Source organism: Labrus mixtus, chromosome 8 (genome assembly GCF_963584025.1).
Source record: "Labrus mixtus chromosome 8, fLabMix1.1, whole genome shotgun sequence".
Taxonomy (NCBI): Eukaryota; Metazoa; Chordata; class Actinopteri; order Labriformes; family Labridae; genus Labrus; species Labrus mixtus.
The window spans coordinates 28,654,783-28,667,202 of record NC_083619.1 but is presented as its reverse complement, the minus strand read 5'-3'; the positions used below and the strand labels follow the sequence as shown (position 1 = coordinate 28,667,202).

Sequence of the window (12,420 nt, the reverse complement as noted above, 5' to 3'; positions counted from 1 at the left end):
ACATGTTCAAGTTATGAAAAAATATGGTTGTGCTTTGTTTTACTTTGGGTAGGGGTATCTCAACTTTTAGGGGCCCAAGTTCCTCTACTATCAGTCGATAACGTGCTGGTGACCGCCCAGAAATGAGACGGACTCTTTTCAAGCCTGCTGTGAGAGGCGTCAACATCATCTGATTGTCAACACCAAACAAACTAAGGAGATGCTAAATGCTAAATGCTAAATGCTAAATGGACTCAGAGCACTTCTACACCGCAGGTCACACCTACACATTCACACACTGATGGTAGAGGCTGCCGTGTGAAGTGATCATCAGAAGTAACTCATGCCAAAGGACACATCGGACATGTGGCTGCATGTGGAGCTGGGGATCGAACCCCCGACCTCTTCTTCCGGTTGAGAGATGACGACTCTACCACCTGAGCCCCCAGCGGTCCTGAGATGATATTTGACCCCAGAGAAGTGAGAGCAGACGACCCCGAGGTAATTAGAGACGGTATAACAAGAGCATGAGGGCTCATATAAAAACACTTGGACGTACAGATGGATAACTTGTTATCTGTTGATTTCTTGTGTGCGCTAAATCGTCTCAAAGATCGCACTTTCTCCGCACACTCGGGTTGTTTGATGTCAGTACAAAGTGTGACAACAGAGGTGGCTGCTACTGTATCCACATTGTATGTCATTGGTAAAGATTTAGTCAAACTTGAGCTGTGGATTGTTGTGCAGAATCAACTTTTTATGACGTCACAGGGGGGTGGAGTTTGGGCTTCGCTTTTGTCTAAAGTGTTGCCACAAAATCTGAAGCACACTTGCAGCTTCGCATAAACAAAAAACTACAAATCCCACTGTTGCAAGTTCATCAGAAAGCAAAGAACTGATGTAGAAAATGAGGACATAGGAGAAGAAACAGGGGCAACACACACACACACACACACACACACACACACTCACACACACACACACTCACACAGACACACACACACTCACACTCACACACTCACACAGAAGTGACTGTGACGTCAAACCGGAGCCCAGCTGACTCGCTCTCTGCACATCTCCTCCACGCGGCTGCTGCTGCTGCACGCCCTTTAAACACCGAGGAGGAGAAGGAGAAGAAGAAGAAGGGGGGAAAGAGAGACGGCTCACCGGAGGAGGAGGAGGAGGATTGTGACGGAGGATTGTGTGTCTTTGCACTGCCCCCCCCCCCTCTCTCTCTCTCTCTCTCTCTCTCAGTCAGCCAGGTGTTGCATTCAAGCGCGAGCCCCTCGTGTGTGTGGATGGAGAGGCTCGAGGAGGAGGGCTGACACTCTCGAGCCGTTTGAGCAACAACAAGTTGATGAGTGAGAATCTCTCCTGGATCTGGACCAAACGGATACTATCAAGGCTTTTTCTTTTTTTTGGGGGGGGGGGGTCTTCTCTGACCTTATGGGATATATCTTTTAATGGCACGTTTTACGAGGGTCCGGAATAAAGTCTGCAATCGAGCTTTTCTTTGATCCGCAAGAATGACAAAGTAACCGGAACCAGCTGTGCCAGCGCAACATTTGGGGATTTTGAAGACCCTCTTTCTGACGTGTTTCTCTCTGACTCGGCTTTACACACACATCATCATCATCTTTGTTTCTTCACGGATCCCGGGCTCTCCGTGACGCCGCGGCACCCTGATGGTGCGGACGGTCGGCGCACGGTGGCTGCAGCAGCTGCCCGGTGATTTTTGAGCGTCCAGCACGGAGACACGGTGCGCGGTGGTGGTGGTGATGATGATGGCGCTGATGGTAAGTGGATAACGTGGGACATGCTTTTCTAAAAATCGTGTCGGATTTATGTGTTGTTTCGTCCTGTGTGGAATAACAATGACCTCCAACCGCGCTTTACCCCGCGCCGCGCTCGCCGCAGCAGCAGCCCGGTTCGATGCGCAACCACTGGACGTCGTCTCCCCAAAACCGCTGAGCTAACTCACACACCGCGGAGGGGAAGGAGGGGGTGACATCAACCGACACTAACCGATAAGACAATAACAACAACAACAACAAGATACACAGCAGTGATGGAGCTGTCCGAGGTCCGCTGCTCCAGCGCGAGTGAGGAGCTGTACACCATCAACAAGACGCCGAGCGGCAGCAACAACAGCAACAGCAGCGGCAGCAGCGGCAGTGCGCGACCCAAACGGCTGCTGTGGCAGAACGCGGTGCGGCACATCACCGAGCAGAGGTTCATCCACGAGCAGGGCGGAGGAGGGGGAGGAGGAGGAGGAGGAGGCGTGGGGGTGAAGGGCATCGGGCCGGACGAGCCCTACGACCCGAGCGAGGGCGCGCGGAAGCACTCGGCGGGGCGGACCGGGTCGGTGGGGGACCGGCACAACAACGGCGGGACCAAGGTGTTCCCGGAGCGCGCCAGCAGCGACCTGGGCTTCCTGCAGATCGACTGCGCGCCCAGCAACTCGGACTTCTTCCTGAACTGGGGCTACACGTACCGGGGCGTCATCTTCCCCACGCTGCGCAACGCCTTCAAGTCCCGCGACCTGGAGCGCCTGTACCAGCGCTACTTCCTGGGCCAGCGGCGCAAGTCGGTGGTGGTGATGAACATCCTGGACGTGGTCACCAAGCTCACCCTGCTGGTGCTGCACCTCACCCTCGCGTCCTCCCCCATGGACCCCATCAAGGGGACGCTCCTGGGCTTCTTCACGGGCATCGAGGTGGTCATTTGTGCCTTAGTGGTGGTGCGGAAGGACACCACGTCGCACAGCTACCTGCAGTACAGCGGCGTGGTCACCTGGGTGGCCATGGCCACGCAGATCCTGGCGGCCGGGCTGGGCTACGGGCTGCTGGGGGACGGGGTGGGGTACGTGCTGTTCACCCTGTTCGCCACCTACAGCATGCTGCCCCTGCCGCTCACGTGGGCCATACTGGCGGGTCTGCTCACCTCGGGGCTCCACATCCTGGTCCAGATGCTCATGTCCCAGAATGCACAGCTGTCCACCAACCAGGTAGATCTCACGCCCTTCTCCTAATCTGTCCTCTTCTCCATTTACCTATTCCTCCTTCCATCCTTCCTTGTGTCTCCCCTTAATCCTCTCCCCTCCCCTACAGTTATCATGCACCCCGCTCGTCTCCTAATCTCCCTTCCTTCCCCACTTCCTCTCCTCCACCTCCTCCTCTCCTCCACCTCCTCCTTTTCTCCTCTCCTCCTCTCCTCCTCCTCTCCTCTCCTCCTCTGACCCCACGCCTCATTTATTCCTCCATCCATCGTTGCATCTTCCCCCTAATCCTCCTCTCCCCCCTCCCTGTCTCCTCTCCTCATTCAACATATACTCCTTAAACTCCTCTCATCTCCTTCTCTTCCTCTCCTTTATTTACCCCCCCCCCCATCCTCCTCATGCTGCTAATTGTTGATTCCTTACACCTTCTCCCTGGCTCCTCTTCTCGCTCTCTCAATCATCATCCCCCCTCTTCTGCTTCTTATCCTTTCTTGACCCCTTCTCCTTCCTCCTTTCCTTTGTGCATCCTTGCCTTTCTGTCTCCTTCCTCCTCCTGTCCTCCTTCCGTCCTAATCTTGTTCCTCTTTATCTTCTTTTTTTACTTATTTATACTTGAAAATCGAATCCTCCCTCATCCCTCCTTCTGTCCTACTTCCTCCTTTTATCCCTAATCCTCCTTCACCCCTCCTTTTCTCCTCAGTCCTCTTGCACTTCAATCGACCGTGTTGCTGCTCTTTTAGCCTCCTCTCCCCGGCTAATCTATTTCTCTGCTTCCTCCTCTTCTCATCTTCATGTGCAGCTTTTTTTGTCCCCCCCTCCCCTCTAATCCCTCTGCTTTCCTCTTCTCCTACTTTAGCTCGTCTTCTCAATCTTCCTCCCGTTTCTTCTCTTATTCACCATCCTCCCTAAACCTTCTCCACCTCCTCTCCTCATCTCATTTTTCACATTCCTCCAAACCCCTCGTTCCCTCCCACTTTCATCCCCCTTTCTCCTGCTTCCTCAGCCTCAACCAAATGTTCTCCTGTTTCTTATTCCTCCCTCCCTCCTCCTTACCTTCTCCTCTGACTCTTAATCAGCTTGTTTTCAGATTTATCCTCGACTAACTTCCCGACTTGTTGACTCGTTCTGCACTTTGCTGACTGATGTCTGAGTCCATGTTTGTTTACGGCCGAGCTGCTGCTGCTGCTTTTTCAGAGTTTTTCAATGAGAGTAAAAAGTTGGCAGCGGTGGTTTTCTTGTTGTCGACTTGGTGTGAGGACTTGTTTACAAACAGTTGTTTATTTTTTGGTGTACTCGGGCTGTTTCTGTTGCTCTGTGTCACTGATTGTTCCTGTAGAAGTTTGAACAATGAAACATGACGTTTCATGTGACATCAGGGTGGCTGTGACTGCTGAGCTTTCAGCACCGGGAGCTGTCCAGAGCGCGCGCACGCACACACACACACACACACACACACACACACACACACACACACACACACACACACACACACACACACACACACACAGACACACGCTGCAGCTCCAAACAGGTTCGGCACCCCCTACTGGTGAACATGATAACCTCAAACTCTGCAAAAGCTTTCTCTCTCTCTCTCTCCTTCTTTCTGTCTTTTTTCTTTGTTTTTGTTGTGAGTTAGTTTTATTTTCTTTGTTTTTTTCTGCTGCCGTCAGATCCAGACAGAAACATCAACATAAACCTTTTGTCATGACCCGACTCGTGGGTCCTGGCAAAAGACGGGAGGAGTCCGAAGTTTACCAAAGTAATCAATAAGAAGAGTCATGAGGTCGGGGGGGTGAACGTGTGGATGTGTGTGCGGTGTCGAAGAGTTCACTAAAACATAAATAACTTAAAGAAACAAATGTGCAAACGTCGGTCAGTCAGAGAGTGAGTGAGGGGAAACCAGCAGGTCTTTGTAGACCACCAGAACCAGGACCAGGTACAGCTGATCCTGGTGATGAGCCTGCAGTCAGGACACACCTCCTGCTGACATCACACAGACGGACAGCAGAAAGACAAAAAGTCCCAGTGGCCCGGTGACTAAAAAGTGACTTGAATATAAAGTCTGTTCCGTTGTTGATTCAGATCCTGAAGTTGTAAGTGTCGGCTGTGGTTCTTTGGTTTGTTGTTACTGACATTTTTTTTACATCTTCCAAAGATTTAACAGAGAAAATAACCACGAGATAAATACTTTATTTAAGCTTTCTTTGCTGCATGTTTTGGGCTTTTCTTTCAGGGTTTAGTGTCTTTGTTGAATGTTATTTTCTTGTTCAGTCTCTGCTGTTCATTATGCGTATTCATTGTGAGGTTATAAACAAACAAAGCGCCACATCGCTGCGCTGTGTCACCCTGGAAGAACAAAGCACGCGAGGGCTGTCCACAAATAACGTCTGAGTCATGACTCCGTCTCACAAGCAGCGTCCATACAGCTCTGAGTCACGGCTGTTCAGACATGCAGGAACCTCCAAAATAAAATACTCTGCAAACCCCCCCCCCCCCCAACAGTACGACTCATGCTGCCTGTTCTGTCCTCCTCGTCCCATCATGCCTCACTCCTCAGCCTCAGCTGTGCGGGCCGTAGAGAGAGATGACTGTACTCTGCACTGTGTGTGTGTGTGTGTGTGTGTGTGTGTGTGTGTGTGTGTGTCTCTTGTTGTGTAGCTCAGGGGGGATTTCCCAGCTCCCCCCCTCCTCTGTGTGATTCAGCTCGTGTCAATCTGCTGGCAGAGATTCCCAGAGGGAAAGGTCAGAGGGCGAGTCCGCTGTGTGTGCTGCACGCTGCGATGTGGCCCCGGTCAAACCGTTTCTGTGACTGTGGATCATCGCAGTGTTTTTTATGCAGATCAATAAAACCTCGGAAAGAATTCAACCAAACTTCATTGAAAAAAAAAAAACAAGCATTTAAAGGTCTCATCCTTTCCTGTCAAAGCTTGACCTCTGACCTTTTATTATTCATCATGTCGGTAAATTATCTGCTTCCTTTTGAAACCGTTTATGCTAATAAAGAGAAGCAGGATCTGATTGTGTTCATATTGCTGCAGTGTTTTCAGACATCAGCCCTCGTGTGACCTACGCTGATATTTGTGTCCCATCAGAGAAATCCTGCTGGTGATCCGAGCTGACGGGTCGTCAAACTGGGACCGAGTCCGCCAGTCAGAACACTTACATGATGTGAAAAACTTTTGAGAGGATCCTCTCTGCCAGCCATCGAGGACATTTACCCCCCCACTCGCTGCCTCAGCAGAGCCGACAGGATCGTTGCTGACCCCTCCCCTCCCGCCCCTCACAAACACAAACTCTTTACCCGCTTGCCGTCTGGAAAAAGGTGCAGAAGCATCCGGGTCTTCACTGTCAGGCGGTGTGATAGATTCTCCCCCCAAAGCCGTCAGACTCCCCAACATGCAGCGACTGACCTTTGCACTAATAAATGTAAACTGTGAATACTAGCTGCCACTTTAACTTCACCACTTGACCTTTTTTAGTCACTTTAATTTGTTAATTTGTTTACTAATGAAACTATCTTTAGCCACCGTCTTGTCATTGCATTTAGAGCGGTTTCACACGAGGCACCGGGGCCCGGATCCCAGTACGCTCGACCCCAAAGTCTGGTTCTTTTTATCAGTGTGAACACAAGCGTACTGGACTCAGGTACAGCGCCCAAAGTCCACTTGAAGAGGCACGTTTCATGTGTACTCGAGTACGGTCCGTGAGAGATGTGAACGCAATCGAGCTCAAACAAGGAAGTGGACGTGGAGTTTTTTTTTTATCGGCGCAGCACGGGCCGGCTTCATCCTTTGAGCTGATCGGCGCATGTTGAAGCAGGAAGAAGGTCGTCGTCCTCAGAAATAACAAAAACATCCAAACAGTTAGCAGGATGGGAGTCAGTCAGCGAGTGGTTGCCATGGTTACTTCTTCTTCTTTTTTTGCAGACTATGTGCATACTGCCACCTGCTGCTGGACTGTGTACACATGGCGCTCCTCTGGTTCCTGTTTGGACATGTTCAGGAGTTCAGTGTGTTAGTATCGTCATCATACGACCTCATTACGCCGTCGTCAAAAAGACGTGATTATGGTCTCTGAGTAAGATTGACATTTCCATGAATCTGTTTTGTTCTTTTGATTATGTCTCAGAATGATTCTGCATGAATCCCTGAGCTATAGGAGTGTTTTTTTTAAGCTCAGTGATGAGCACATTAATTAGCGTTCACTGGTGCTGTGAAGAGTCTTAGCGTGCGTCATTATCACAAGCATTAGCTCGCTGGAAACCGTGGGCGGGAGGATTATTTTTTAGCGTTGCGTGTTGAGTTTTGGGCGACCTGAGAACACTCTGAGTTCAGCGACTTACATGTTCTGTCTTAATTCTGCTGCCGTGACACGCAGGCTGTGTGCCGGGTGTAACGCAGCTGGACGGACGCGGCGGCGGCGGTGGCGGTGTAGATAGAGGGAGGATTAGGGACGGCTCATACTGCACTCCTGGGGTTCGGAATACCGTGGATGCTGTGAAATTAAACATCCCCGACTCGAGCTGTGCTAATCTGCTCCTGTTAACTGTGTTAGCTTAAGGATGTGGAGAACATAGAATATACACATTAACAGAGCAGAGAGACGGGGGGGGGGACTGCCAGTTTAATTAGAAACACAAAGTCTCAGGCCTCTCCGGATCAAGGTACACAGGAACAAAGGGAAGGAATGAAGGGAAGGAATGAAGGGAAGGAAAGAAGGATTAGGAAAAGTCTCAGTTTAATATGGAATCATTTCCCCAACTCAGAGAAACTTAAGACCTGAGAAATAAAAAGAAAAGGGACTGAAAGAGAGACAGAGCTATGTTTTTTTAGGGTTGCCACGGTTACCAGAATTTTAAACTACGATGCCAGTAAAAATCAAACGATATCGACACGTGTTTCAATACCATGCCAACAAAAATAGTTCAGTCATTTTTCTTTAGTCTCTAAATCTCTCTCTTAGCATTTAAAAGAGATCTATTATTCTCACTTTCACCATTAATGATGTCACCGCTCTCGATGTGCAGCTCCTTCTTGATCTGACACTAAAACCCTTCATTTCAGCCTCTGCCTGAAACGATCCATTTCAGTTACTGTCTCTTTAAGGCCCGCCCTCCCAATGTGCCACCTTTTTTTTGCATCTTTTAAAAACTCTCTGCAGACAGTTTAGTATCCAACATCGTCACATTAGATGCACTGTCTGTATTTAAAGATGGATCAGCAGAATAGATCTCCTGTCATTTTGTACACACATGCTTTTCCGACATCTTCATGTTCAAACCTCATATGTGAAGCTTGTCCTCAGCGTAGGAGCAGCTGTAACGCCCTCATCACAAATAAATCAGCTGCTCAACGTCTGTAAATCGAGTGTTTGCATGGTTGAAGGAAGTGGAGGCAGTTTGGTTTGAATATAAGAATATAATGTCTCCACAGATAATCCCTCCTCCCCTCCACGTCTCCCCCCCCCCGTCAGACCCTGAATAACCTCCACCGCCTCCGTCTCTGTGTGCACCTGCTGCCCGCACATCCTTTGTCCATCCAACACTTAAGCTATTGGCCCGCTGCGTTTCCTTTAAAACGATGACGTCCCATCATCTTCCCGCTCTCTAAACAACGAGCTCATATTGACCCGTCTTCCTCCCCTGAATAGACGCCAAATATACGAGAATCTGGAGCTGTATTGATGGTCGCTCTGTGTGCAGAAGTCATTAAGCCTTTTTATTTCCCACTAAATGAACGGGGGGGTGGTGGTAAATAACAGAGTGGGCTGTGGGGGTTTGGTGTTGGGGGGTGGTTCTTAAGTAGCTAAGAGCATTATAAAACTGTCAATAGCACTGTATCTTCTTTCCTGTGTGCAGGATCCTGTTAACACACACACACACACACACACACACACACACACACACACACACACACACACACACACACACACACACACACACACACTCACACACACACACACACTCAGCAGGAGCTTCACACCCTCCGATTAGCCGTTCTTCAAGCCCACCGCTGTTTCCTCTTTCAAGGTCAAACTGCAGCTTACCTGAAGCGCCGGCTGCACAGACGAGATAGAGCAGAGTGTGGATTTTTATAAAGACACAACATTCATGCTTCTTCTTCTTTTTATTTCTCAGCTCAGAAAAAAAATCATATTCATGTGATGCACTTAACATGACAAAGGAGATGTTTCCCATCGCTCCAATCCAATCACAAAACATTTTTTGTTTGTGCTTTTAAAGACGTCAGCTTCCTGTTTTTTTCTGTTGCAGGCGACTTCAGAAAGCGAAGATCAGATTATCTGTGACTGATGCTTTCTGCTTTATTCGATATGGAAATGGACGTCAGGCAGGCGACAGCACTGAGTGTTCTTACAAAGATTTAAACACCAGCAGCTCGAGCATTAATCCCTTTTCTTGCAAAAACCCAGTGCGGACATCTTTTGCAGCGTTTTCAAGTAACAAGGGGGCGACATTGATTTTGCCCGGGGCAGATTTTTTTAAGTACATAATCCTGTTTAAATTAATTACAATAAAAACAATAATAGCAAGAGGATTGCTTGCATAAACTTTAGGGTCAGTAGCATTTTCCTCATTGCAGTTTGTAAACACAACTCTCCCCCTGCAGGATCATCACCACCAGAAGCCCCGCCCCCTGCAGGACGTAATGTGTATGTTTACTGCTTGTACCTACACTGCAAGCTAATGCACGCTAGCACAAGCTAACCGCGGCTGTTCGTCACCTTTCTGTCCAACAGGAAGTAGACCAACTCCACGTCCACGTTGGTAAAAGACAACACAAGGTTCACCCTCGTTTCAGAACGAGCTTTATCCGCTCGGCGTTTCACCTCACTATGATTATATTTTCTCTTCTTTTCTGCTACATCCAATCTCTGAACTGTATCCACTCCTGAACTCACCTGCTGCGCTGTCATTGGCTGGAGGAAACACACACCAGCTCCCCGCCCAGAAACATCCCGAGTCAACCTGAACAACCCAGAACTGGATCTCCGTTCAGACCCTCACCTGTGGTCATGAGCTGTGGGTAGTGACCCAATAAGATCTGGATTCAAGCAGCCAAAATGAGTCTTCCTCCAGATGGGCTCGGCCTAAGAGAGAGAGGGGGAGGAGCTTAGAGTATTGCCACTACTCCTTGGCATAGAAAGGAGTCAGTTGAGGTGGTCAAATGCCTCCTGGATGAGTCCGTTTTCAAGGTTTTTCCAACTGGGAGGAGACCCCAGGGCAGACCCTAGGCTCGCTGGAGGCATTATGAACCATCTGGCCTGGGAAACGCCTCAGGTTCTCCCAGGAGGAGCTGGAGAATGTTGACGTACCTCGCCACAACCGGACCTCTGATAGAAGAAAAAATGGACGTATGGATGATGTATTGAATTAAAAAAAAAAATAGCCACAAACTAAGATAATTTTTTTTTTATTGGACGTCCGGCTGCATACTGTGATCGCTTGTTGCTATGCGGAATTTCACTTCCACAGAAACCCCTGAATACTACGGCAGCGGCAGGCAGCCAGGTCGCTCCTGACACACTTCCTGCTGTCTGAAGTCGTCGTGACCTTTAGAACCTGGGCTGTCACTCAGAACGACGGCTCGCCTCGCTGCTGTGTATCTGCGGACGATTGGTCTGTGAGCAGCCGAGCGTCTCCAGACTGACTCAGCCTGATGAAAAATCATTTCTGAGAAAGAGCGCAGAGTCAAATCAGTGACTCCCTCCTTTATGTTCTGTCCATACACCCTCCTAACCTCTCTTTCACCTCCCTCCCCCCCCCCTTATCTCGCCCATGTCATGCAATTGATCTTGGACAATCTTGCTGTTACCAGACACTGCACTCAGCCACTCTTAATATTTAATGAAGGATCGGGGCCATCAGCCGTAGCAGCTTTTCAAGCTTTTAATGGGCAGAGATTTTCCAGGGACGTTTTTTTTGCACCATGACCTCCAGAGCATTTCTACAAATTGCTGCAGACGTAAAAAGCTTTTACCGCCCCTTCATTCTCACTCTGCTTTCAGGAGGAAATGCTAAAATCAGTGCAGGATATAAACCCATTATAACAACTACTCCATCCAAACATGGAGCAAGGTTTTCAAACTTTGCTTCTTTAATGCCATAATGCCTTAATGATAATCGCAGTATTTTACATGTTTTAAAATTTTACATCCTTTTTTTTTTAGATTTATTTTTTGGGCTTTTTGTGCCTTTATTTCAGAGATAGGACAGTGGATAGAGTGAGAAATCAGGGAGAGAGAGAGAGAGAGAGAGAGAGAGAGAGAGAGAGAGCGGGGAATGACATGCAGAAAAGGAGCCACAGGTCGGATTTGAACCTGGGCCGTGCGCTTGGAGGACTACAGCCTCCATACATGGGGCGCGCGCTCTAACCACTGCACCACCAGCGCCCCTGAATTTTACATCCTTTTATAATCCTCGAGGTTTTTACACTCTGTTACTGAGAGACATGCACACACATGCATTAATGGAGATGTCAGAGTGGGGCCCACAGGGAGCATGTCGGAGCTGTTTGTTCAAACCCACCTCGGCAGTACTCAGGGAATGGCCTGCAACCAGACCACCTCCCAAACTACTACAGGGCTTGAGCCAGCGACCCTCAGGTTCCCAACCCAAGTCCTTACAGACTGAGCTACTGCCGCTCCCAAGCAAAGATGCATAACGTTCCCCTTGAAATGCATTCAGGTAGCTTGAATCAGCCTGTACTGAAGAAGTGGTAAAAGGTTCCTCGACTTAGCCCGAGATTAAAACTGATGCTAATGGGTACTGTAGAAGCTAAGGTGACGCTTTAAACCACTGAGGCGCTCCTAGATTTACCAATTGATGCGCTAAAGTTTCCCGGTTGGATGAATTCAAGTCAAAATCTAATTGCATTGTTGATCATGCCATTTATTTATTTCAGTTCATTTCATTTCATATTTGATTATTTGCTCATTTCAGTGTATGGTTTCAACACAATAATACACAACAAGAAATATTTTCTCATAACACTGAAACACTGTTCATGAGCAAACAGGAGCAGGAAGAAGAAAACTCATATTTTACATCCATTGGCTCCACATTCCCAGTTTGTTACTCTTGCAGCAACCTGCTAAGCGGTCCAAAAACTGTTTCCCCTTCTTACCTTATACAGAGGTAAACCGTTAATCACCCTGTGAGATCCTTTACACACACACACACACACACACACACACACACACACACACACACACACACACACACACACACACACACACACACACACACACACACACACCACATATTATTGTGATATTCTGCTCCTGCAGGTAGCTTGAAAAAGATGCCAGTTGATACCCTAAAACAGCCATGACAGGGTTGTTTACCAGTAAAGGTAAATGAACACACACATAACCATCAGATAGAAAAGAAAGGTATGTTCCTGCTCACCTGAGAACACATA

At 48.6% G+C, this 12,420-nt stretch overlaps 2 protein-coding genes across 2 annotated transcripts in view; both read left to right on the top strand.

The window, feature by feature from the left end:
• The window catches only part of oc90 (otoconin 90), a 433,801-nt gene that overhangs the window by 207,372 nt on the left and 214,009 nt on the right, over positions 1-12,420 (top strand). The gene's annotated exons all lie outside the window — the stretch shown is intronic.
• Positions 1,207-12,420, top strand: part of adcy8 (adenylate cyclase 8 (brain)) — a 104,933-nt gene continuing 93,719 nt past the window's right edge. Inside the window, exon 1 of the mRNA XM_061043564.1 lies at positions 1,207-2,986. Coding sequence (XP_060899547.1) covers positions 2,048-2,986 — 939 coding nt within the window. The 5' untranslated portion in view covers positions 1,207-2,047. The remainder of the gene's footprint in view (positions 2,987-12,420) is intronic.